Source organism: Centroberyx gerrardi, chromosome 1, assembly GCF_048128805.1.
Source record: "Centroberyx gerrardi isolate f3 chromosome 1, fCenGer3.hap1.cur.20231027, whole genome shotgun sequence".
NCBI lineage: Eukaryota > Metazoa > Chordata > Actinopteri > Beryciformes > Berycidae > Centroberyx > Centroberyx gerrardi.
In genome coordinates this window covers 4,443,701-4,469,780 of record NC_135997.1, presented here as the reverse complement: position 1 = coordinate 4,469,780, position 26,080 = coordinate 4,443,701, and the positions used below count along the sequence as shown (strand labels likewise).

At 41.8% G+C, this 26,080-nt stretch overlaps 1 protein-coding gene across 1 annotated transcript in view; it reads left to right on the top strand.

Annotated features, from left to right (window-relative positions):
- Positions 1-26,080, top strand: part of shank2a (SH3 and multiple ankyrin repeat domains 2a) — a 122,023-nt gene that overhangs the window by 19,336 nt on the left and 76,607 nt on the right. The window contains exons 7-9 of the mRNA XM_071913996.2: positions 1,159-1,275; positions 5,302-5,379; positions 14,646-14,712. Coding sequence (XP_071770097.2) covers positions 1,159-1,275; positions 5,302-5,379; positions 14,646-14,712 — 262 coding nt within the window. The remainder of the gene's footprint in view (positions 1-1,158; positions 1,276-5,301; positions 5,380-14,645; positions 14,713-26,080) is intronic.

Genomic DNA, 26,080 nt, shown 5'->3' with positions numbered 1-26,080 from the left:
AAACACAAAACACACACACAGACACACACACACACACACACACACACACACACGCACACACACACAGAGAGCCTTTCCTTGGCTGCAGGCGACTGTCTTGGCAGCTGTTACCCGTTTGAGTAGATAAAGCCATTTAAGAAGAGCAACCCTGCAGCACTAACAAACTATATTCGTCTGCACACAGTGTGTTTATATGTGTGTGTGTGTGTGTGTGTGTGTGTGTGTGTGTGTGTGTGTGTGTTTTGTAGGCCATCAGCTTTATCAGATTGCTGATATCTCTCTCCCTGTAGATTTGCAGAATCTCTCTCTTCCTCTGTCCGTCCCATTTCAGACAAGATAACAATCAGCTGTCAGGCAGGACTGAAGCAACAGAGGAAGGCGGCTGCTAGTTGACAAACCAGGGAAATCATATTTGCATTTGATTTCAAATCTTTGAACTAGCTGAGGTGTGATTGGTGTGACGCTAAAACAGACCTCAGAATTACACAGATCACCAGCAAGACAAGACAAATCACCTAACGTGTTGCCTAGTTGTGCCAGCTGTTGCTTTCATAGCACAGCTGAACCCCATCGCTCGCTTGATGACAAAATATTTTGCGCTGTTATCTGCTTCTCTTGATTAGCAGCCATTTAGGTTTTCATCCTTCCTCCAGAAATCTCCCTTTCTCTCAAATAAGCCCTCCAGAAATAAGCCTCCATGCACTGAACACCATACTGAAATCCTTCACCATAACCCAAAACATTAATGAGGCTGACTGAGTAAAATGTGTAATTAAACAATAACCTGTCCAGCTTGTACTTCTAACTCTAATTACACTCTCTCCTTGATTGAATTTTGCACTTTTGTCTGTTTTGCAAATTAGATTTTGACTTACACAGATGGTATCAGTTTTCTCTGTGTAGTTTTCTTACTCTATTATTATAAGATCTATATTACCAGAAGAAGAGACTGGGTTCAAACTGAGGGTGCGGCTTCTTCTGCTCTTGATGTTATCTCCTTTGCAGCACACTGACATCTAGTGTTAAAGGCCTCTTACTGCAACTACTATCTAGGGCATTTTGTTGAACAGGAGAAATACCAGAGGTGTTATTTGACAGTGAACAATGTGTGTGTGTGTGTGTGTGTGTGTGTGTGTGTGTGTGTGTGTGTGTGTGCAGGCTTGCCGTCACGGCCATGTGCAGCACCTGGAGCATCTATTATTCTATGGGGCAGACATGAGCGCCCAAAACGCCTCGGGAAACACCGCACTACACATCTGTGCCCTATACAACCAGGTGAGCAGCGTGTGTGTCTATATATATCTGTGTGTGTGTGTGTGTGTGTGTGTGTGTGTGTGCATATGCCTGTTAGTTTATATGTATGTGCACTTGATGTGTGTCTGTGAGTGCATTCCACTACTGCTTTGACCTTTGACCTGGTACCACTGCTGCCTGGTTGAATTTTGGTGGTTGAATTCTGGTCTGTTATTTAATTTATAATAAAGGGCGTTTCCCACAATGTAGGAGAAAAGTTTCTACATTACTAACATAAAAACTGGTTAGCATTCCTTATCAAAACTGACAGGCACTGTTAACCAGAAACACTAGTGGTTCAGGAGCGGGGGTTTCTCCAACCCTTTTAAAATAAGACAGGTCTTAGATAGCAGTAGACAGAGAGAGAGAGAATATGAGCGATGTATGTAGGGCTGGACGATAATTCAATATTATCGTTTATCGTCTTTCAGTGGGATTATATTGTGATGATATGGTGATTTTGGGATATCGAGACGCAGAATTCTGCTGTCTAAACTGATGAGAACAAGCAAATTTTATTTAGAAATTCAGACAAAATGAAGTATGGTAGGAATATTATGTGAGTTTAGTTTGACATCACACCAAACATTACCATTTGGTTCAATATGATGAACATTAATTTGATTATTTAACGTGATTTTTGCTTATGTGAGCCATATCGTCATATATATCGATATCGAAAAAAATCCTTATGATTATCGTGATATTGATTTCAACCATATCGTCCAGCCCTAGATGTATGTGTGTAATGCCCATCTTGAAGATTTTTAAACCAAATTCTGTAGAGAAATTAAACTTACTGATCGACGAAAGCTGAAAAGTATACAGAAATGTCTTGAAATTTAAAAAAAAAGTCAGAAATATATACAAATAATATCTCAAATATATCAAATCATAAATAATAATATAAACAACAAATATCACAGAAAAAGCAGCATACATCTTGGAGCATAACTAACAACTAAGGTGATGTAAATTACTTCACTCTCCATAAACAACTCAAAGAGGTGAAATATATTATCTCACTTGCCAAAAACTCTGTCTGTATTAATTAGTGCATGTGGGGGTGTGGGGTGGGTGGAGGGGTGCATGTGATGTATTATTGTTTTTTATTATTGTTTTGATGTATTATGTGGACCTCAGGAAGGATAGCTGTTACCTTGAGCGATAGCTAATGGGAATCTTAATAAACAATAACCCGTCTGCATGGGTCACCTTCATCATATCTGAGCTAAGACAAACATCAACAAACATGTTGTTGTGCCCAGAAAAACTTCAGATATGCTAATGCTTTTCCAACTTCCATTAGCTAATTAAACGACTGAAATACAGTATGTGAACCGGAATATACGATTTTCCATCAGTGTATGCCTGCAAACCAGTAATGTTTTCTCATAACTTAAATTCCTCCACTATGGACCTCACACCGATGATCGGTATAGCTTGGTTCGAAATCATACACATTCATACAACATTCATTACTAAAACTGATTGTGTGGCCAAATCAAACTGTTTTTTTTTTGATGATGATACAGTATCCTTCCTCCACCCCATTTGTAGTTTTGGCTTATTGTCCAACTACAGCCTGATTTATGGTAGGGCGCTCGACACCTTTGATAAGTGTCGCTCGACAGAAAATAAAGAGCCGCGCGACATTTGTAATTTATGCTTCGGCGAAAGTTTTCAGTCGTCTCCATGGTAACCAGACGCTATCCTAACGTTAAACTTCCATGATACAGAATAATCTTCTCGACCACCAAGTGGTTATTGTTTAGCCTACTGTAACATTTTCGTCTGACCAATAAAGATAGCAGGGATAGTAAACATAGCCTACCTGTCCCGTAGATTTTTCCACCAACGTTTGCAGTCCAACATATTGATATTCAGGATATCGGCAATCTCTTTCCACGACGTTAATGCCATCTGCGCGTCTTTGTATTCTTTCATTGAAGAATCATACAGGTGGCGATACTGTCTTAACTTGTTCTGCCAGTCTTTCATCTATACCCTCCATATTTGCTACGAGCTAAACTAATTAAACTAGTTAATTAAGCAAGGACAAAAAAGTTACAGACCAAAATATCAGTAAGGACGTTCAGTTCAGTGAAAACTACAATCTCCATGGCGACGTTAGTGTGACGCAATGTGACTACCCAATCACATTGCGCGACAAAATGTGACGGTGTCCGCGACATAACAAAATTCTCCAGGTGCGCGACATGTTTGGAAAGTGTCGAGAGACACTTTTTTCTGTTGAAAATACGTCATTTCTGTCGAGCGACACTTATCAAAGGTGTCGAGCGCCCTACCATAAATCAGGCTTAACTCTCTTACCTAATTCTTTCCTTGAATCTCTACAGAATTCACTAACCACCTCAAAGTGCCAACATGCTGCACAGTCAACTGGACTAGTTCACTGTTTCTCGCTGCCCTGTTATGTCGATGACTTGCTTCTATATCTGGCCTATAGCTAAAGGTCAGCAGCAGCTACTAACCCTTGCATGTACATCCAGTCGTCTAACAGGCCATTGAGCACATCATCCTTGGAGCGCAGCCAGTTGAGCAGAGGACTAAAAGGCTGCAAATCAAAAGCAGCGAGCTGGTGACGCTGCGGCAGCTCGAGCATTTAGTTCCACTTAGCTGAGGTTTCAGGAGAAAAGGATCCACTTTTATGAATTGGTCTTCTCCCAGGCTGCCTTTGTGGGGTTACATGCTAAGTTTTGCCAGGAGGAAAACTCCAGGGAAGGTTGTTGGTGCAAGATTTCTGTGTCACTGCATGTTGTAGAGAATGGGGTTGATTTGCCCAGATATTATATTGAATTCTCACAGCTAGAGATGAGCTGGAGTGGTGATGATGATGCTGATAATGATGAGTTGGGGGGCGGGGGGAAGGGAGTTAATAATATATGCTATGAAATGTTGAACAAATATTCATCAGCGAGAGAATTTTGCCCAAGTAAGGGGGTTGATGAAACCTGGATTATTCTGTAACTGGAATTTTATACTGTACTTTACAAATATGCACAGATTTCCATCCCTGACTTTGCACAGATTTCAGCAAAAAATATTGCAAATAAATGCATTTTGAACTAATTTTGTAGCATAAGAAAATGTAAAGTCATAGTCATCTTCTTTGTCAGTGATCTAAGCTTTAATCCACAAGAGTAATCCATTTGAAAGCTGTGGCTTCCATTAAAAAATACCCTTGCTTCTATTTATAGCTTTGAACCACGTCATCCATTTCCATTTCCAAAGTCTCATTACACATGTGGCTTATAAGGAAACGTGTCGTGGGATTTCTAAAAGACTGCTGTCGGATACTTGGCCGACTCCGGATGGAAATGTGTTCCTCAGCGCTCTGCATGGGTAAAAATAGCAGTTACAGGTCTCAAAATAAAATAATGTTAAATGGCTAAGAAAAAAAAGGTTTTTAATGCAGGAAAAAAAAATGCACAAATTGTGTGTGTGTGTGTGTGTGTGTGTGTGTATCTGTGTGTGTGTGAGTCAATATTTCCTTGTGGATCCAAAAAAAGTATTCATATTCAGATGTGTGTGCACAGTACATGCGTGGTTGAGCACTTTGTGGGCGATTTGTGCAGCAGATTCAAACCCCTTTGCACTCTCCATCTCTCTGTTCTTCTCTCTCTCTCTCGCTCGCTCTCTCTCGCGCTCTCTCTTTGAGTGGAGCAATAGATTACACACTCAAAGCAAGTGAAGCTCCATTTCTGATACAGGTAGTAAATGTTCTGTCATTCATTCTGTTTTGAGGCTGGGATGTTGATGGAGTGATCAATTCCTGCTCTACTGACTTCTTTGCTGTTTTTTTTTTAAAAATTCACCACTGCTAAAATCATTGGAAACTACCCATTCTTTTCCTGATCAAAGTAGGAGAATTTAAGGGATGGAGTGGCACATGCGGTGTTTATCGATTCACAGACGATTTCCATGTTATCATAGACCTTTCCTCGGTATTGTGTTTCATATTTTTTTTTCATGTTCCCCTCGCAGGATAACTGTGCCAGAGTGCTGCTTGTTCGAGGAGCCGACAAAGAAGTGAAGAACTACAACAGCCAGAGTCCGTTTCAGGTAAAACACATCCGCTCATCTCAACGACTCTTGCATGCATGTGTGTGAAAATAGAACACGGGTTTCAGCGAAGTGTTAAACAAGATTGAGTCACTGCTTATCTTGTTCTTCCCGTTTGTTCCCTTGGCAACCATGCAAAAGGTCAGGGTCAATTGCACAGATTGTCTCTGGGACCAAATTTCTTTCTGGCCAATCTCAGATTTGTTTCAATTAAGCTCTCTGCATGGAGAGCTATTCTCTGAGCACCAAACCTCCACAGCACCTTGTTAGCAAGACTTTTAGCTTCTGCTCCTTGTGTGGTTTGGTGTCAGTGTTTAACAGACTTTACGCATTCCAAATCCTGTATATCGTTAATGTCAGGTGAAAATGTGTGTTTGAATCTCCAAAATGTCAACTTTTCAGGAACTAATAAAACCAGCCTTAGCTTGATGACAATGCGTTTTTGAGTTCATCTGACGGGTTTTGAAATTATTTCATAAGCTTTTTCAATTTTTACCTATAGAGGAGAATGTAATAGTTTAATCAAGGTGAAAACATGATTACCAAAATTTGAGTTATGAGGTTTTCACGGGACAGCAGTGCTATATGAGTCCTATACAGATGAAGATAAGCTAAAGCGTAGCCACTGTAGCTATATAATAATCGCACACTAGTATGAGAAGTACCGTATACAGTATGTACACACAAGTACTGTACATGAACTCGCATTGCATGTTCGCTCTTGCATGTGCACTTGTACGTTTATATACTGTATGTGTGTGTGTGTGTGTGTGTGTATGTATGCTTTACAATGCATCCATCCTAGTGAAAGCCCCGGCAGCACTAAGAGCTGCCTAGCTGGCTGATTGACTCATAACCTACGCCTGAGTTACAAAAGAGCCTTGTTCAGGCGGGGGTTTATGAAAGGCAGTCCCACGGGCTCCTCAACTGTCCTCCACTGCCACTCTAGTGGAGCGCTTCATTAGTTAGCCCAGTCCCAATGCTGTTCACATTAATGTATTAGTCAGACTCTCGACTCTCAACTACAAGGCTAGGTTTTTATCCACAGCCTGGATTTAGCTTACATCTCAGGGTTGATCTGACTTGTAACCTTCTCTCCACACTACGCTTCACTTTTATTTTAGTGCAGTGCCAGGATCCAGGATCCAGGATCTGGTTTGTCGTACAGTACAAACCATTTAGCAGTGGCAGCTTAAAGCAATAGGTTCCACTTTGTTTTAACATGGGGGTTATTTGGCACTTGACCGCCATGAAAACCAGAATATAAACTACTCACCAAGATCGGATGCAGCTGGACGAGTTTGTATGTTTGAATGAGCCACGAAAATATCCTGAAAACTGACATTTAACACGTTGGTGAACAGATTCAACAACAGATAAGCAGTCCTTGGTCCGTTGTCATTTTGCATTTCTATTCTTGGTTTACACTAAAATTAGTATTTAAAAATAAAATCAGGTCCGGTCTCCCAAACAGGAACTATCTCTCTTAAATGGTATCCCTCCACTATGTTCTCTTCTATCAATAAAAATGCTATTTGGCAAAATTATGTTCTAAAACATTGAAAATCACAGTAGCGGGATCTGCTGTTCAATCTGTTCATCAGCGTCTTAAATGTCAGTTTTCAGTCTATTTTCGTGGCGTCAAATAAATGGGAAGTAGAAATCTGAATACAAACTCGTCCAGCTGCATTCGATCTTGGTGAGTAGTTTATATTCTGGAGCCGAATAACCCCCATGTTAAAACTAAGTGGAATATTGCTTTAACACTTTAAAAACGGCTATTGGCAATGTACCTTGCATTTCTGGACCCATTTTGTTGTTTGTTAGTGTATTTTTTTTTTATGGATAACTGGTAACACTTTACAATAAGGGTACAACAATTAAGGGTTAGTTGATGCTTAATAAGCATTAACTAACCCTTAATTAACAGTTAACTAATGTGTCTGGTAATCATTTACTAATGGTGTTCATGTTAACTAAGGTATTCATTTATACATTATTTAATAGTCATCTTTATAAACTATTAAATAATGTATAAATTAATACCTTAGTTAACATGAACACCATTAGTAAATTACACATTAGTTAACTGTTAATTAAGGGTTAGTTAATGCTTATTAAGCATTAACTAACCCTTATTAAGCATTAACTAACCCTTAACTTAGTGTACCCTTATTGTAAAGTGTTACCGGATAACTGGCCAAACGTGGACAACATGACATCACATATAGATATTTCCAGCAGCTACAATGCAGTTTGATATCAGAAAAATTTTCAGCGATCTAAAACATCAGACAGTAAACGTCAGGTTTTGGTGTCAGTCCCTCAGAATCAAAGAGCGAGGGCTTCTTTCTAGAGCCGCCATTTTGCACCGAATCATGTAGGGAGAAATCCATCGTAGAAGAGGAGAGAGACAAATTTCTCCACTGACAGAAGCTTCAATAGACCAGAATGCAATGCAGCCACAAGACAACATTTCTTGTGTTTTGAATAAGAGGCTTTTACTCAACTGGAACAATTCTCACTCTCCTGCTATTACTGTCTCTATCACTATTGTTCTCTCCACCTACACATATAACCAAGAGCTGAAGGCAGCAAGTTCACACCGCCTCTCTGGGAGTTGTCAAGAGGCATTCTGGGATATGTAGGAAATCATTACCTGAGGTAGACGTAGATGAGGAAGTTTGATGGAAAGTGGGTACATCAAAAAAGTTAATTACAACACTGCATTGCAAAATAACTGGAATGCATTGATCACAAATTGATAATAAGTAAGAGTGTAAGAGTATCAGGTGAAAGTGGATTTTTCCTTTGGTCTTGTGAGCTTAACCTCTACATTAGGTGTTGGGACTTAAGTTGGGACCAATAGGGTTGAAGAGAAGTGGGAGCAAGTTAGGGGCACAGAGTTGGGAGGTTCGGAAGCACAAGACGCTTATAGTAGTTCAGTCAGCCAACTCACGTAAATAGATTATTGAGAATGATATATACAGAGTTTAGTATGGCGTCTAGGCTCTGATGCTGTCACTCCCTGCAGCGTACACCTAGCTAGCCAAAAGAGAGCAGGGAGTGACAATAGGGAACTTCGCCCCCGGTGGAGACCTAGAATCAGAGCCTACAGATGGATGCTGGGTGGAGGTGGGGATGATGAAACGATGCATGGTGAGCAGCAGCAAGAACTGAGCAGCAGTAACCAGCAGTCTGAGCAGCGTTGCAGCAGCATGGCAATGCAAGAGAGACTCAGCAGGTGCGGGAAGCTTAAATAGGCCGCCTTATTGAGAGGGGGGCGCTTGATAAGAGTGTATGAGTAGTGTGTGTATCACGTGACCGCAGCGCGACTCGAGTTGTCTGCCTGAACTAGCTTCGCAGGCTTCGCTTCATCTATGTGAAATTTCCCCTCCGTTACATTTTCTCATAAAGGGAGTGCAGATCCAGAATCCCTTTCATATATTGTTATTTATTTGCGTACTCACCTTAAATAAGTCTGAAAATCTCCAAAGAGAGTGAGCACTCTGGGTACTTGTGAATTCAAGACAGTGTTTGTGTGCAATTTGGGCATTGCACTTTTGTAGAGCGAAGCAGCATTATTATGAGTCACATGAACAACTGCAAAGTGCAAATGTTAATAATTAGTGATTACCACAGCTCAATGACGCACGCTTACACTGTCCGCTGTGTGTGCTCTTAATTGGGGCAGTGTGTGTGGGCGTGTGGCCATGCCATTTGATGATATCAAGTGTCAGTTCAGTGTCTGTGCGTGTGTGTGTGAGTGTGTGTGTGTACTACGGCTTAGCCTGATAAGCGTTGCTGCACACACACACACAAAAAAATCATGATTTAGAGCCTAGCTGAAGCTGAGAAATCTCCCAATCTCCCATCATCCTCTGTGGCTGCCCCATTCTCTGGATAGAGGGCTTTCAAGAGATAAAATTCATTTTCTTTATAACCCCCCCCCCCCCCCCCCCCCCCCCCCCCCACCGCTCCTCCCCTCCCCTCCTCTCTCCCCCCCCCCCCCCCCTTCAATTGTTCATTCACATCCTCTCCAGTTCCTCTCACTCTTCCTTCCTCTTTCTTCCCCTCATACAGTATTTGCATCTCTCTGGTCTAACCTCTGTGCTGCGCTGAGCTTTTCATCCGCAGCACAATACCTCGTTTCTTTTGCCTAGCCCTCTCTCTTTCTTTCACACCATTTTCTTCCCCCACGTTCTTTCTATTTCCTCTACACATTCTTCCATACCATTCTCCTAATCTAATTTCTCTCTCCAGCTCTCATTACATTCCTTGTCTCTATTCTTCTTCCTCCCCTCCCCCCTTCATTCTCTCCCCTCCTTGCCCGCCACACTTCCTCTCCCTCTCTCCATCGCCCTTGGCACATAAGTCAGTCCTGCTTTCCATCTCTTTCCCTCCCGCCTTCTTATTCTCTATCTATTTCTAAGCCTCATACTCTTACGAGGCAAAACACAGCCATCAGTAACACATTTCAAAGTGCTCCAGAGGTCCATGCTGAATATCAGGCTGGTTCTGCCAAAGCTCTAGCAAACATTTTGTGTCATTTTTTTTTTTTTTATTGTTTTCAGTGTAGAAATAGTTCTGTAAACATTCAAGAGTCACGACATGCAATGTGCAGCATTCGAGTTTGAACCTGGTTCAGATAAACTCCCAGTGCACGGATGAGTTTTTTATGGCAACATAGCAACAGTTGCAGTGCAACTTCACTCCAACCTGACCAGCTGAATGGGCATAACGAAGGAAAACACAATGATGCTAATTAACATTCTCTTAAATGTGCGTAATTGCTGGAATTTCCTTGCTGATACATGTGATCACAAACCTGCCAGCTGCACATTAGGGCTGAGCAGCAGCAGCAGCAGCAGCAGCAGCAGCAGCATGTGTTGGAAAGGGTTCAGAAACATGTTTTAAAATGTTTGCATTCATTTTTGAAGATGTATTTTTAGTATTTTAAACAAGATTTCACTGATTTGAGCAACCTCCATTCTTGAGGGTTTTCGGGTTTCCAAGGTCCTGCTATAGTTGATAGCTGGCTCGCCACCTTGCAACTTCAAAACACCGAGCCTCAAGGCCTCAGCAAGGACCGTGACTGTCCGTTCTTCTTCTTGTCGTTCACTTCCCGCTCTTTGTTGCTCTGTGATCAATTTATCTTCATCCCCTCCTCTCTTTCTTCTTATCTCCCCTCTCTTCTGCCCTCATCCCTTTTGGTTTTGATCTGGAAGACTTGTTGCCCCTGCTGATGTTCCACATGACGCCCCTCCACCCCTTTCCCATCCCCCTCGCTGTGCTATACGCAACCATATGTCTCCATGACAACCACGGGAGAACGGAAAAAAAAGGATGGATGTGGGGGTGGCGGTGCGGGTGTGTGTGTGTGTGTGTGGAGGAGGGGGGGTGAAAATGATTACAGGGATTAAATTGGGACTGTATTTCCTCTGGCTTATTGGTTACCAATTTAAATAAAACAGGGAGGGATGCAAAAGAGCGTCTAAACTGCGCCCTCTGCCTCCACCTGTCCCACATATTCCCCTGCTGGCCTGGGATCAAATCTCACAAGAACCATCTCCACTGTGTCTTCCCTAACTCCCTACCTACTGTCTCCATTTACAAAAAAAAAAAAAAAAAACATAAAAAATGCCAAGGGGAGCAGACTGCCCACTCTACTTTTAGGGGGGGGGGGGGGGAGGAAAAGCACAATTGGGCCACCACAAAATCAGTGCAGAGAGGCGCTGTGGCATCAAGTGAAATAATGGGATTGGACGTTGTGCAGGCGCTGCCACTGAAATGCTTGATTAAAATCCTCAGCCCAAAGCCACGGGTCTCTGCTTCAGTGGATTCCTCACTGCCTGCCAGTGACTCCATGTGGCACACGGTGCCTCCTGTCCACTGCTGTTTAGTGAGAGACACTTTCCCCTCACTGCAGACCGCTGCATCACTATTACAGACGGGTTTGAGGGATATAAGTGTAGTAAGTTTCACTATATTGACACATACTGATGCCAAATATAACCATCAGTCACACATGCCAAAATAGTCCAGAGGTCCAGAGGTGGAAATCAGGCTGGTTTGGCCAAAGCTCCGTCAAACATTTTGTGTTGTTTTTGATGGTTTTCAGCGTAGAAATAGTCGTTTCACTGTGTTGACACAAACTTGAGGTGAAATACAGCCATCGGTCACACATGTTGAAGTACTTCTGTATTGAAATCAGAAGGCAATTTCAATTTCATTTACTTGGCTATAGCAGAGTTTAAAGACCCCATGAAATGGCATCTTTACTTCCTTAATTGATGACATTCAAAAGTGTAAATGTAAAAGTGTCAGAAAGGCTGTTTTATTTTATGGGAGTAATGGAAGGGCCGGATTGTTAAAAAATCTATGATGGTTTCATTGTTTGGAATTTATATTTACGCCTACTAGTGCAGCATGATGTCACCATTAATACTCTGCTTTCCCGGAAGTGAAAGTAATGGGAGTTCATTTCATGGGGACTTTAAATTAAAACCAATGGGACAGAGTATGTGTGATATTCCAAAGGTCACTTCACCTGCTGTTTTGCTGCCACAAATCCAGGCTAGAACTTCTTGAGTGTCTTCCATGTCCTGTTGTAGCATCGTAATGTGAAAGTGATTTCAGGGTTATAGTTAGAAAAGCCATCTTTTTATTGGTGTCCGACAGTTTCAGAGTGCAGAGCGCATGTTTAGGGGATGTGCAAAAGTTCAGTGCAGTGCTGGTGATGCTGACAGACAGATGTTTAAAATCGTTACCAATTTACCAATTGGTTTGCGACGACGGGTTTTTAGGTCGCGGTGAAAATGGGGACTTCACCTGTCACTCTATCACTTTTTGTGTTGCTCCGTCCCATCAGCTAATCCTGCGCTGAGATCACGGCTCCTCCAGAGAATTGCTTGTCACAGATTTGTCACACATCATGGCGTGTGCGCGTGCTACGGGAGATCCTCATTATGAGTGGGAGATCCAGCTAGCATTGATCATGAAGGAGATCTCCCCTTCCCCCATCTCTCTCACAGCAGGAAGCATTCGCTGCCACTTAGGAGCGCAAGATGTTTATTTACTCACATTTTAATTCAAAGTAAGGGATTTTTCAGGAAAAAGATCTGAAATATACTGTATATTAATGCAGTTAGTAATTTGGCATACGGCAGGAGGATCTGTAGCGGAGGAAAAACTTCCCTGTTAGAGAATCCCAAGTGGTTTTGCCCAGAAATGTCTTGGTTTTATTCATAACTGGAAAGGGTGTACTTTGGAGGGAGGGGGCACAGTATTAATACTCCAGCCAAGTTTGCCTTAATAACACACACCTGCTGTCCTTGCTCTGTTTCTCTTTCTCTCTCTCCCTCTCTCTCTCGCTCAGTTTCTGTCTGTTTCTCTCTCTCTCTCGCTCTCTCTTTCTCTCTCCCTCTGTTTCTCTCTTTTCTCTCTCTCTCTTTCTCTCCTGAATATTTGTTCTTCTGGAATCAGAGCAGGCACACTTACCTGATGATGCTGAGTTTCCCTTGAGGTGTGATGTCTGTGTGTGTGTGTGTGTGTGTGTGTGTGTGTGTGTTATACATCAGTGAAAATTCCTTCCCCTGCCTTATTCTACCTGGACGGTCCTGACTTGCAGTTTACTGGAAGCCCTGCATCAGCCTCCAGGCTCAGTTCCAATATAAACTGCTGTAAGCAACACGAGGCAACCTGATCTGGGTCAGTAACGCCTTTTTCGGCCACCACAGGAAGTCCTTTCACTGCCCCCTGGTGGACGCAAAGAGAACACACCGCTTTTGTGTACAGTGGTCAGCAAATCAGAACCACAACCTGAATCAGAATCACTTGAAGTAGAGCAAGAGTTTGACCCGGTTTATTGGTGCTGACACATTCAAAGAGAGTTAGACAATGATGGACTGACACACTGAGCGCAGGACGAAACAGACTGTGGGTCAGGAATTATTCCAGCTGAGGAATTCCAGCTGAGACTGAAGAATTATTCCAGCTGTCCACCTGAGTTAAAATCCCAGAATTAAAAAAAAAAAAAAAAAAACATATGCATATTTATTTAAAAATACATATTATGTTTATGTATTTATGTTTCAAAAACATATAAAAACTAAATTCAAAACGAAATTGAAGAGCTGAAGACAAAATTCACCACTCATCTGAGCTGATTCATCAGTTCATACTTCATCACTTCATCAGTCAGATGAGTGGTGAAACGTCTTCAACTCTTCTTATCCAGTTTTTTTGGACGTCTTACTACCTAGATGACTAAAATTAATCTACTCAGACATTTATTCATTTAATTTTCCCCCACCAGTTATCAGATTGAAATTGCTGAGGTTCAATGAAAAACCGCTGCATGAATTAATAAACATTTAATGGGATCAACTTCAACATTGTACAGTCTGATTAAGCACAAAATAGTATCAGATGAAGAGAGAGAGAGAGAAAGAGAGAGAGAGAGCATGTCATTGTATCAAACACACATCTCTGTCTCAATGTTTTAAAAATTCATCCTGCACTGGGGATTTTTTTTTTTTCCAAATGAATAATCCAGTGGATTTATTGTTGAATTCAGTGGATGATTGACAATTTCATCTTTCTCAGCATTGGAGAGAGAGAGAGAGAGAGAGAGAGAGAGAGAAAAGTGAGAATAGAATAATCTGCGTCCATGAGCATGTTAATTGGAAACACATATGCAAATGCATTATTTTTTTCTGGATGAACCAGAGGACGAGGGAGCTTCACCTCCTCTCTCTCTCTCTCTCTCTCTCTCTCTCTCTCTCTCTCTCTCTCCTTTCTTTATTCCTTCACCCTGCACATGTGCCTCTGCACGTGTGTGCTGTGTGCGCGCCGTTGTGTGTCTCATGTTCATGCGTGTATCTTGACATGTACACGTGTGAGTGAGTGAGTGAGTGTGTGAGTGTGTGTCATAGATTACTAGATTACCGGCTACAGATGGTTTTTAAAGCCATGTAGATTGGAACTTGAAGGAATCCTGTTGAGATTGCTGCGGCCTGTATGATTCAATCATACACATGCGTTGCACTGCTGCTCGCTCCCCGCAGCACAGGAATCAGAGGGAATTTCACATCGTAACATTATGCATTTTTATCAATTATGGCAGAAAAGATCATCATTAGTTTCTTACTTTTCACACCCCTTGCAGCCTGGAGCCGTGGCACTCTAACTGGAATATAAATTGTTTCTCTCTCCCCCTCTGTTCCTCTCTCTCTCTGTCTCTCTCTCTCTCTCTCTCGGTCCAGGTCGCCATCATTGCTGGGAACTTTGAGCTCGCCGAACTCATAAAGAACCACAAAGAGACAGACGTAGGTGAGTCACGGTGCTGCCTCTCCTCTCTTCCTCTCCTCCATCCATCCATCCATCCCCTCATCTTCCCCAGACCACTGAGCGTTTTCCTGAATCGCCCTCGGGATACATTTCAAATCTCCCATGGGTTGATCCTCCTAAATGACCTCCCGGTGTAATCCCCCCCGCAGGATTATGAAAGCCCTGCCAAGAGGATGAAAGTTTATGTTTACACTCGGACGATCCCGGGCCGATTAGGCCGGGAGAAATGATCAATGCCTCGGCCGGCGGAGGCTTTCCAACATGGCTGCATGGGTTTCTGCTGATTGACTGGTTTTTCAGAGGTGTGGTGTTCTCGTTGGATGGGTTTCCTGCTGCGTTGAGGGATTTGACTGAGCTGATTGATGGATTCACTGATTCATCTATTGATTGTGTTTATTTAATCGTTGAAAAATGCATGCAGTACTCTTGTATGACGTAAGGATTACACAGTAAAGCTTGAGAACTGACAAGTCACTGTCCCGTTTACAACCATGCAAATATTTTGAGACTGGTTTTATTGTTAGGGGTTGGAAAATAACTCATAGCTCCAAAATGTCATCCAAAACCTTTCAGGAACTGGTGAATTTTGCCATTAATCTTGTATTAGTGACTTCATACATTGCTAAATATATCGATTATTAAAGTTGCCAGGTGGATAAGTGGGCAGAGACATTTGGACTGGGAGACAGCAGCTGAGAACTGCAGCTATTTCATTCTGTATCTGCTGTGTGTGTGTGTGTGTGTGTGTGCGTGTGTGTGTGTGTGTGTGTGCGTGTGTGTGTGTGTGTGTGTGTGTGTGTGTGTGTGTGTGTGTGCGTGCATCCGTGTGTGTGTGTATTTGAGAGAGAGAGAGAGAGGCGAGAGGCAAAGAATGACTCAGTAGTCACTTCAACTAATAATTCATTAATTTCTCACAAACTCACAAATATAAAAAACACATTTTTATATATATTTGTTCATCCTACTATGTATTTGCTTGGTTGCTAAGTTACTTACTTGCTTACATTTAGGTTTAAACCAACTCCGTATTTTCTTGGGGGGATATCACTACCAGGTATTTATAGATTCCTGACAGGAAGATCGACGATGGGAACAGTCTCTTTCAGATCCCACCTAAAACCCGATAGAGTAACATATTGATCCAGTGTTTCCAAGCCAATCAAACAACCACAAATCTTTACGGCTTCAACATACATTTTAAACTCACACTTAGCTGTAAGACCTTGTATCAAGAGCCCCGTCAATTACTGTACACTAAGAGTAAATAATGTGTTCAATCCAATGAAATGAACATAAAGTGCGGTGAGGCGATCTTGGCTCCACAGGCAGCGCTTCACTCCAACACTGACTGAGGCCTTTAAAGTAGTTTGTGGAGCGCGGAGATAGCTTAGGGATTACAGGGCCTTAGAGAAAATGAGAAAAGATGAACAAGCAAATAAATATATAAAGCAGGATAGAGAAAGATGAGGGAGGAGAGGGAAATAAATAAAGAGAGAAAGAAATCTAATCTAATCTAAAGATGTAATCCTGCAATTGTTGCCCTCTCTCCCGGCCGCCGCCCACCGCCGGCCGCCTCGCACGCCGCCGACCGGCCGAGGGCTAAATGAAACGTGGGATTACACCGACACGGCCTCGCCGCCACCGACATCTGCTGTGCCCAACCGCCGCCCACGCCCACCCACCCCCACCCCCCCACACACACCTCACCCACACCTCACCCACACCTCACCCCACCACCACACCAATATTGACCCTTGGAGCTCCAATGGGATATTGTCATGTACCGTCCGGATTAGCCAGATTCAAAGGTGCTCAGGTAGCTGCAGGTAGCATCCCTCTCTTTCTCTCCTCTCTCTCTCTCTCTCTCTCTCTCTCTCTCTCTCTCTCTCTCTCTCTCTCTCTCTCTCTCTCTCTCTCTCTCTGTCTCTCTGTCTGTGGGCTCATAGTAGTGTGGATTTTGGGATGGGACATCTTTCCGTCTGGATTTTCGTCTGGCCACCATGGGTTCAGCCTGCTGCAGGGCAGAGAGAGGTGGGTGCCCCCCCCCCCCCCCCTCGTTTCCTCCAACCCTCATCCCCAGCTCCTTGACACACACACACACACACACACACACACACACATCGACCCAGCCCATCCCCTTTTTCCTGAAACAGCTTGTGCTGTGTTTTGCCTCTTGTTGACTGTGCAGCTTTATTGCGTCTGCATGTAGATCATCTACTGAGCAAAGATCATGGTGACTTATTTTGCGTGTGTGTGTGTGCGTGCGTGTGTGTGTGTGTGTGTGTGTGTGTGTGTGTGTGTGTGTGTGTGTGTGCGTGTTATATTCTAAAGAGCATTAGCCCTGTGACTCTTTCTTTCTCACGGTTTCTCTCTCTCTCTCTCGCCTGATGATGTAACTGTTAAACTCCTCAAATCTGTTATTTTATCACGTCATTGTTTTTTTCAGTACATTGGGCAACAATCCATAATCCACAGCCATCATAAGAAAATCATGTCCAAACAGTTACTAATTATTGTATTACATAAAGCCAACAGATTTAGCCACCGATACAGAATATTCTTACTGTATACTGTGCATAAGAATACTAATGAATAAGATTGTATGTGGACTAAAATATAAAGTCAATACAAGTCAAAGTCAATATGCAGGTAGGTCTTGGATCAGATGTGTCTGTTTACCTGCCGCACCACAGCTCTGCCCACGGGGGAAACTATTCAAATTATAAAATTCAAATTTTGTTTTCTTTTCAATCAACAGAAGGTGCCAGGAATAATCTGTCTGTTCAATTGTACTGTACAGTAATGACCACCACAGTATTAACATACCATTAGTATGTTAACTGCATGATGAGGAACAACAATGACCACCACTGTACATAATATCGTCTCAATATGATAATATTATTCTGAGGTTTGTAAGCTCTTAATCAATCAGCCAGTTATTGAATCTGCATGCTCTGAGTTTATTCTCACCCAGAGAGAGAGAGAGAGAGAGAGAGAGAGAGAGAGAGAGAGCTGGAATACAGTAGATTATCTATGAGTGTGATATTCAGTTTTGCCATAATTTCTGCATGGACTCTTGCGCAGGGAGAAAGGCGGACAAAGCTGTTGGGCGTGAAGTAGGACACAATGTGAATAGTGGCTTATGAATAGAGGAGATGGGACAGCTTCTCGAAGGGCAACGGCACCCACTTACACAGCCTGAAGTTCCTCACGCAATAATGTGTGTGAGTGTGTGTGTGTGTGTGTGTGTGACCTATATAGGTAATAGCTGAACATTCAGAGGGAAGTGCATGGGGACGTGTTATGATGTAGTTACAGAGGCACACACACACACACACACACACAACACAGAGGCACACACACACATTTGATTGAATTTGTCTCCCTGTGTCATATGAGCCTGGCTGTGTTTTCACTGTTCTCAGCACATAGCTAATCACTTCCCAGCTGCCGGTGCATCATGCTGCAGGCCTACAGGCTGCTCATCCCACCCGCAGGCCAGCCGTGATTGGCAGGTAACCACTGCTACTCCGAAAACAGACAGTTATGTCAATCACAAAAATGACAAAATGTTGTTTTTTGACAAGCCTGCTTTTCATCCTGCTGTTTTAGCGTGATAATTAGTTGGCTGCATAAAGGATAACTACATGTGTGCAGCACTTTTTTTCAGCTCTCACACTTTTGAGGCTGGTTGCTCTGACATGGATAAAGCCTCGTCCTGAACTAAAAACTTTACACTGGGGAAGAAAAGTCCGGACGAGAGAGTGGCAGTTTGACAGTTTATTCAATCTGCAGGTTGGGAGGCAAGGAGCTCAAAATCTGGATGATTACTCAGAGTTTTATAGTGTTGAATATTCATAATTGTGTTAATACAGATAGAATATAATAAAGCAATTAGTCAAAAAGTATAAGGTCATATGAACAAGACAGAGCAACCAATTATAATTATAGTTCTAGCACTTTAAAGAGATGCGTAATAAGAGGTGAAAACCTTCTTCTAGAAGACAACAAGTTATTATTTTGTCAAGGCCACTTGGTCAGTGTTTTCTATGAGATTTGGGCATTTGCCCATTCCAAGCTTACAGAAACACACAAGATGTTACTTAATCTTATAATGGTGAAGCAGATTCAGTTTTCTTGAGTTGAGGGAGTAAATATGGGTCAAAGGTTACATATTAAGTGAGCCTATAGGATTGTTGCTTAGTATCGGTACTTTTCCATTTCTTCCTCAACACTAGTGGAAATCTCCTTTGAAAATGAAATCTTAGTCTAGTGCTAGGCTTAATCCGTGTTTGAGCAACCAGCCCTTAATTTATTAGTTTAGTTTAGTTTTCCCCTCCATGATGATGTAACATTGTTGTGATTATTTTTTTGCTGTGTACACAAGCAGTAAATCAACTAATGCAGCACAATCTGTTAATGGCAAAATGTGTTGTTTGTGACAGTTAAAAAAAAACTTCTTTGTCTCCATCAAATTGACCCTCACTCTAAAAAGAGATAAAACAAAAGAGAACAAAACAGACAAAGTGAGAGGAAAACAGATACACACACACACTCACACACACATACACATACACATAGACACACACACAATGAGTGTTTGGTGAGTGTCTTTGGCAGATAGGAGGATCTGTTGCATTTTTCCTCTCCATACAGCATTAAGCCTGAGTAAGAATGATTGGCAGATGGGTGTATTAGACCACCCACTGCCAGAGTGTGATAATCCGACACGGTGTGTATTGCCCAAACACACACTCACAAACTCTTACAAACATAATACACACAAAAAAGCACACACCCTCACACACACACACAAAGCGCTCACATGCACACCTTATACTCTCTCACAGCCATCCATTCCCAGTTAGTCTTTCCAGATAGAGGATGCTCTCTTAATATGCTTTTGTGAAGTTGTAGCCCCTTCTAAACCAGAGCTGAGCACAAGTCAATCCCTGTATGAGCCCAGAAAAATTACTTTTTAAAATCCCCTCCAAAAAAACCTCAAAAAAATACTGAGCTGGGCGACACAAACCAGAGTCTCCACTGCAGGAAAACAGACATCTACCTGTCAGCCGGAGAAAAATCTTGCATAGCCGATGGAAATATTTCGGCTTCAGGGTCTCTGTGTATACTCACTTCTATGCAGACACAGTGATGTTGTGGTAAATAAAAAAGTGGGTGGTTGGTGATCAGCAACCACCAATATACAAAAAAAATACAATGATACTTCAGAAAAAAGCATTTGTTTATGCTTTTTCCCCCTATCTTTACATCTCACATCAGTTTCACCCTACTTAGTAAGATGTATGCTCTAAATTTACATCATAATGATTTATGTCAGCCTAAAAAATGTGGGTACATTTTATAAATAACAATATAACTGGGGTAAACTGAGTTTAGGTGTGTTTACCCTCCACCACATCCACTTTGCATACATATCATCGCTGTGAAAACTCCAAAATCGAAATGCAAAATCTCCAAAATGTCAACTTTTCAGGAACTAAATAAAATAGCCTAGTTTTTAGGTTGATGACTATGCATTTTTGAGTGTACCCCCAATGGTTTTAAAAGGGTTTAGAGAATTTCCTCAACCCATAGAGGAGCATGCAATCCTTCTACTGACATGAAAAACATCAAAATCGCAAGAGTGGCAAGGTTTTCACACGACAACATAGCGAGATGCTCAAAAGCACAGTAAAAGCAATTTTCTTCATTTCAGATGTCACAGAAATGCCTCTTTGTCCCCCGCAGTGTGCTATCATCAAATCCACAGTGTAGAAATACCTGAGAGACAGTTAGGCCTTGTGCTTTCTCCGCTCGACTCTTCGGTGTCAGTGATGGTTACGCCTCGGTAAGCACAGCACAGCAGACAATCCTGCACTTGACATCGCTACCAGGGAATCACTTGAAACTAACACCTCTGTCTGGGCGGCGGGAGCCGAAATGTCTACAGTAACACTGGGAGAATCAGATAATCAGGAAAACATTTGGCATTTACATTCACTCACAACTCCTCTCTCGCTTACTCTCTCCATCTCTCTCTCTCTCTTGCTTTCACTCTGCAACAATTTCACTGTTTTTGGGTTTGGCTCGTTCTCCTCTGTACCTCCTGAACTCTCAAGCAGGCTTTGATTGGTTTTGGCAGCAGATTATGTAGTTGAGGCCTGTCCAAGCCGCTCCTGTACGGCTCCAGTCTGCACTGTTGTAAGTGTCTAACAGATTAGGCTTCGGCTGGCAGATACTGGAGATCTAAATGTAGAAAGAGTGTGTGTGTCTCTCTCTGACACACACATACACACATGCATAAACACACATAAATAGGAGCAGGCTTGCATGTACACGCAAGATCTGATGTCTTAGTAAAGGCAACTTATCATCTCAGTCATATTCAAGGCAAAGTGGAGAATGCCTTAAAAGAAAAATCCACCCTAAAGCACTTTAACACCATTGAAAAAAACTGTCATTGGTGATGGACCTTGCTTTTCTGGGCCTATTTTGTTAATTGTTGGTGTATTTTTCTTATTTCTACGGATAACTGGCCAAATGTAGACAATGTGATGTCACATCAAGATATTTCCAGTGCAGCTACAATGCGGTTTGATAGCAGAAAATGTTTCAAATTTTCAAAAACATCAACGTCATGTTTTGGTGTCAGTCCCTCAGAATCAAAGAGCGAGGGCTTCTTTCTAGATTTTGCACCGACGTTCAACAATCACACAGGGAGAAATCCATCGTGGAAGAGGAGAGAGACCAATTTCTCCACCAACAGTAGTGGAAAATAGACTAGAATGCAATGCAGCCACAAGACATGTTGTGTTTTGAGTAAGGGGCTTGACTTTTTCTCGACTGGAAAAATGATCTACATCACTATCTATATCGCTATCGCTCTCTCCACCTACACATACTGAATGTAACAAGTTAAGGCACGTTCTGTGGGGGTTGTTGAAATGCATTCTGGTAAATGTAGGAAATCGCTATAACTGAGGTAGAAAGAGGACGAGTCAGGTTGAGGAATAGTGGGTGCACCGGAAAAGTAAATTACAGCACTTCATCACAAAGTAACTCCTGGAATGCATTGAACATTACAGTCTTCATTACTTATGATATCTAACAGTGTGAGAGTACCAGAGGGGGGACATTTCCTAGTAAAGATGACTAGTAGACTAATAATTAAACTAATATATAACAGTGTTATCAGCAATACTATAATTATGTAATATAATACGGTAAGAGTATAGGGTGGAATTTTCCTTTAATTTGAGGACAGGCGGCTTTGTTAAAAACACTCAATGCAATAAAGTGATTACCTGTAAATCAACCAATGAGCAGAGAGATAAAGCCTCTCGCTGTAATAGATAGTCACCGCTCTCAGCTTTTCTCAATGAAAGTAGAAACGTAGGCCCACAATTAATTTGCTTATTGTGATGAAACGTTCGCCCGCCTAAAACATTGTTTGGAAGCGTCTCTTCTATGTAAATGTAGGCAGCGGAAAGGCATTATATTCATGCTCTCTGTCTTTATTGTGCCAAATCTGCCAGTGGCATTTCCAGGAAGGAGGGCAAGTAGATGCTCCCGCTTTCTACATCAGCAAGAACGGGAGGCTTTATTCGCACTGACACTGATGCTTTTTTTCAATCAATATGTTGCACTGTGTCAGTAGGTTTTCATAACTTCAGCTGTTGTAGCAAGTCGCAAGTTTTTTGTCATCATGCAACGTAAATTATATCAAGATATAAGACTGCTGCACAAGAGTTGAAAAATAACCATGCGGCTCTTATTATCCTTTATGTAGCTTCGTGTTCCTGGAGGGAAACATTGGGGGAAATGACGCACATCTAAATTACTCTGCAGTATTGATGGTTGACATGATTGGATTCAACCGTTAGACGAAGTGAATACCTGCCAGCGGGACGAGCTGCTTTCACTGACGGAAATGGTTTGTACTAGCAGCTGAAAATTGCTTAGATATTGATGGACATGGCTTGTTCTGCCAGTGGTTGGTGTGCGTGTGTGTGTGTGTGTATGTGTGTGTGTGTATTATGTGCTCTTTCTAGTGCATTCCTTCATGGTTGTGTTTGTGTGTATATACTGACCTGTATGTGTTCTTCCAACCATTCTGCATGTTTCAAATATGTATGATTAATAGCACAATATAATTCAAACAGACGGGATATGACATGACATTTTCATCAGGAACAATGTGTTTCTCCTCTCTGCTGCCTTAGATTTTCCATTGCTAAACCTCCCAAATAATCCAAAAAACACAAAACAATCCAATGAGTTTTTTCCATTACCAGTCATTACCATCGATTTGACAATAACATTGTAATAAATGTGACACATGTAAACCTGTAAAAGCAGGGTTTGTTGGATTTGAAAATACTAGTGCAGTGCCCGTTCGCCCCGCTGCTGCAAAGAGCGCCGTTCGCTTGTTTATTCAAAGTTTATTAATATTGAACGTGTTGCGTATCCAAATTGCACCAAATACGACATTGCACGTCCTTGGGTCCCCAGCAATACACCCGCCAAGTGTGAAGTAGATCGGATGAACGGTTCTCAAGATATGCGAAGGACACACACACAGACAGAGATTCCTTGCTTTGTAGTATGATGAACACACATAATGACCTGTCATAGCAGCTAGTGTCCCAAAAGTGTCAAAACACAATAGAATCAACTCTTTAACACCATCATTTGTGCAATTTAGTGCAAATCCATGGCAGATCTATGGGAAATTATTTGTTCTAGATGATCCTGATGTTGCAATAGCGGTTTCAAATTTGAGCGAAGGCAGCAACTGATCCACCACCCAAACATGGAGAATTTTCCTGGCTGGCAGGCTACTCCTTTCAACCACCACCAGGTGGCGCGAGTCAGGCTCTCTGTCAGTTTGTTGGTTTATTTTAGAGGCCCGTCATGATCAGGCCAAAGAACTGAAGCCCACAGTCTGTTACTTACATACAGTATACTGAATTTCTATGAATTTCTTGTTTCTCTCTTTTATGAGCGACTATTTTAGAATTTAGAAATTACATTTTCCATAGTGATAGAAAATAGTCTAGGCTACCGAAATGCAAGGCAACAATAAACATGTTGTCTCCCATAAATGATGTAGTCCCCCTCACGACCAATCAATATGTCACCTTGTTTTGAGCGGTAATTGTTGCGCCACCATAAGGCCAATCAGCGTATTTTTTGAGTGCAGTGAGATGCATCATTTCCCCACATTTAGTCAAACTCAGAGGTGTCTGAAATATCATGTGATGGACAGACAAATTAACAAATGTAGTGAAACCTAGCGCTCAACAATAAATCCTGGCGTTTTACAGCCATATTAGACCAGTTAGACCAGTTTGGATGAAATGGCTGGGCGCAGTATGGAAATACATGTGAGGGAAATCTGCTCTCATCACTGAATTATTGCATAGTTTATGACAACATATGCTTTGCATGTAGCCATCTGGTATGTTGCTCCTTAGTGGGGTCAACTCTTGAATGAACTTGTCTCAACCTGCCAGCATGCTTTGTAGTTGTAGTGGAGAGAGAGAGAGAGAGAGAGAGAGAGAGAGAGAGAGAGAGAGAAAGAACGAGAGAAAAAAGAGAGATTGAGTTTTAACAAGCCTTCATCAATCAAGACAGTGTGTAAACAGATGGCTTCACACCATAGCAGGACATGAAATCAAACAACAAAGTGTAAGCATAACAAGTACAGAGAGAGAAGTGAATGTACATTACATCATACGGCAGGCAGGTGTGCACACTGGTGTGTAAGAGGAGCTTTAATGATGTATGGAGCCGTCCCCCTCTGAGTTGCTTAGCAACACCGAGGATTTGTTTCTGGAAGAGGCTGCTCACCGGTCCATCGTTCATTCAAACTCTTTTTTTTTTTCATATCCCCTGCTCTCAACAACTGTGTGGCTCACATCAAATCCTGGATGCAGAGTAACTTCCTGAAACCAAACTAAAACAAATATGAAATCCTCATCATCAGCCACTAATCCCTCAGCCTCCTAGCTTCAGTCTCAGCCATGATGGTTTCGCTTTCTCCTATGCAACTAACTTCCTCATATAGGTGCTGTTCTACACTCTAAACCCTCCATGGAAACTAGATCGCAAAACAAATCTGCTTCATCCATCTAAGGAATGTCGCTTGTCTAAGAGAATTTAATCAGCCAGTTCAACTCAACTTAGTTTGAAGTACTGTGCTTTTTGTTTTGAAACAGCTAGATTGATAACACGTTCTTTTATTTTCATTATGCTGCCAGGCAGGAGTGGTTTAAACTACTCCATCTAATTCAAGAGCTTGCTTATGAATGAGCTTCATCAGATGTTGCTGATGCCTCGAAGTACAGTATAAAACCCAATGAGGTTTATATTAAATGCTTTGAATGGGTGATGTGGGAGCCAAGAACCACCAAACGTGAAGCAGAGGGTGGTTGACTCCGCAGAATTCATTCAAATCATTCAACTCAAACTGTATTGTCCTGCTCATATCATCGCCACTTGACAAAGATTAAAAACAGGGAACGTTTATTCAGATTTTCGGGCATTTTGCATTTGAATGAAATCTTTTTACTTGCTATATTTCTGTTTCCCTTGTAACAAAACAAATCTTCAAATGATTCCAACTGAACAAATTATCCTTGAATGTCAATCAAATCTAACTTTGGCATTTTCACAGCAAAAAAAATCAAGGAATCCTGGAAAACAAATGTCATTTTTCCTTTGGAACGTATCGACTTAGTTTAATTGATTCGATTCTTACGAGTCATGGTTGAAGACACTTTAAGTTGGAAAAAGTATATTTACCTCTTTTGCTATAAAATGTCTTGGTATCATCAATAAAGTAAGAGGTTTGGTTCATTAGACATGAAGATTAACACTTTGATTTTACCCTCTTATACTGCAATTATGATAACTGTTTTCAGCAGCTTGGCACCACTCTTTTGTCAAGCAAGCATTCGGTCTATCTTTAGCATAAATGCATATTAAACATGTATTTTTATTCATAAATAGATATGCTATTTATAATCTCTTCCCTTGCCCTACACAGCATACAGCTGAGCTCACAAGTTGATACTTGTAACACCACACACTCACAAACCTTTCTCTGTCATGCTCATTGAATACACACACATGCAAGCACACACACACACACACACACGCACACATACACAAACACACACACACACACACAGGCGCAAACATACTCTCATTTTACATTTGATGTCTGCATTTGGCCCATTGCAGTGCACATTTGCATTTTGTTTTTGTTCAGTTGCACTTTTGCATGCCATCTTAATTTTCATTTGTTTGTTTTGAAGTGAGATGTGTTTATACTGTAAGT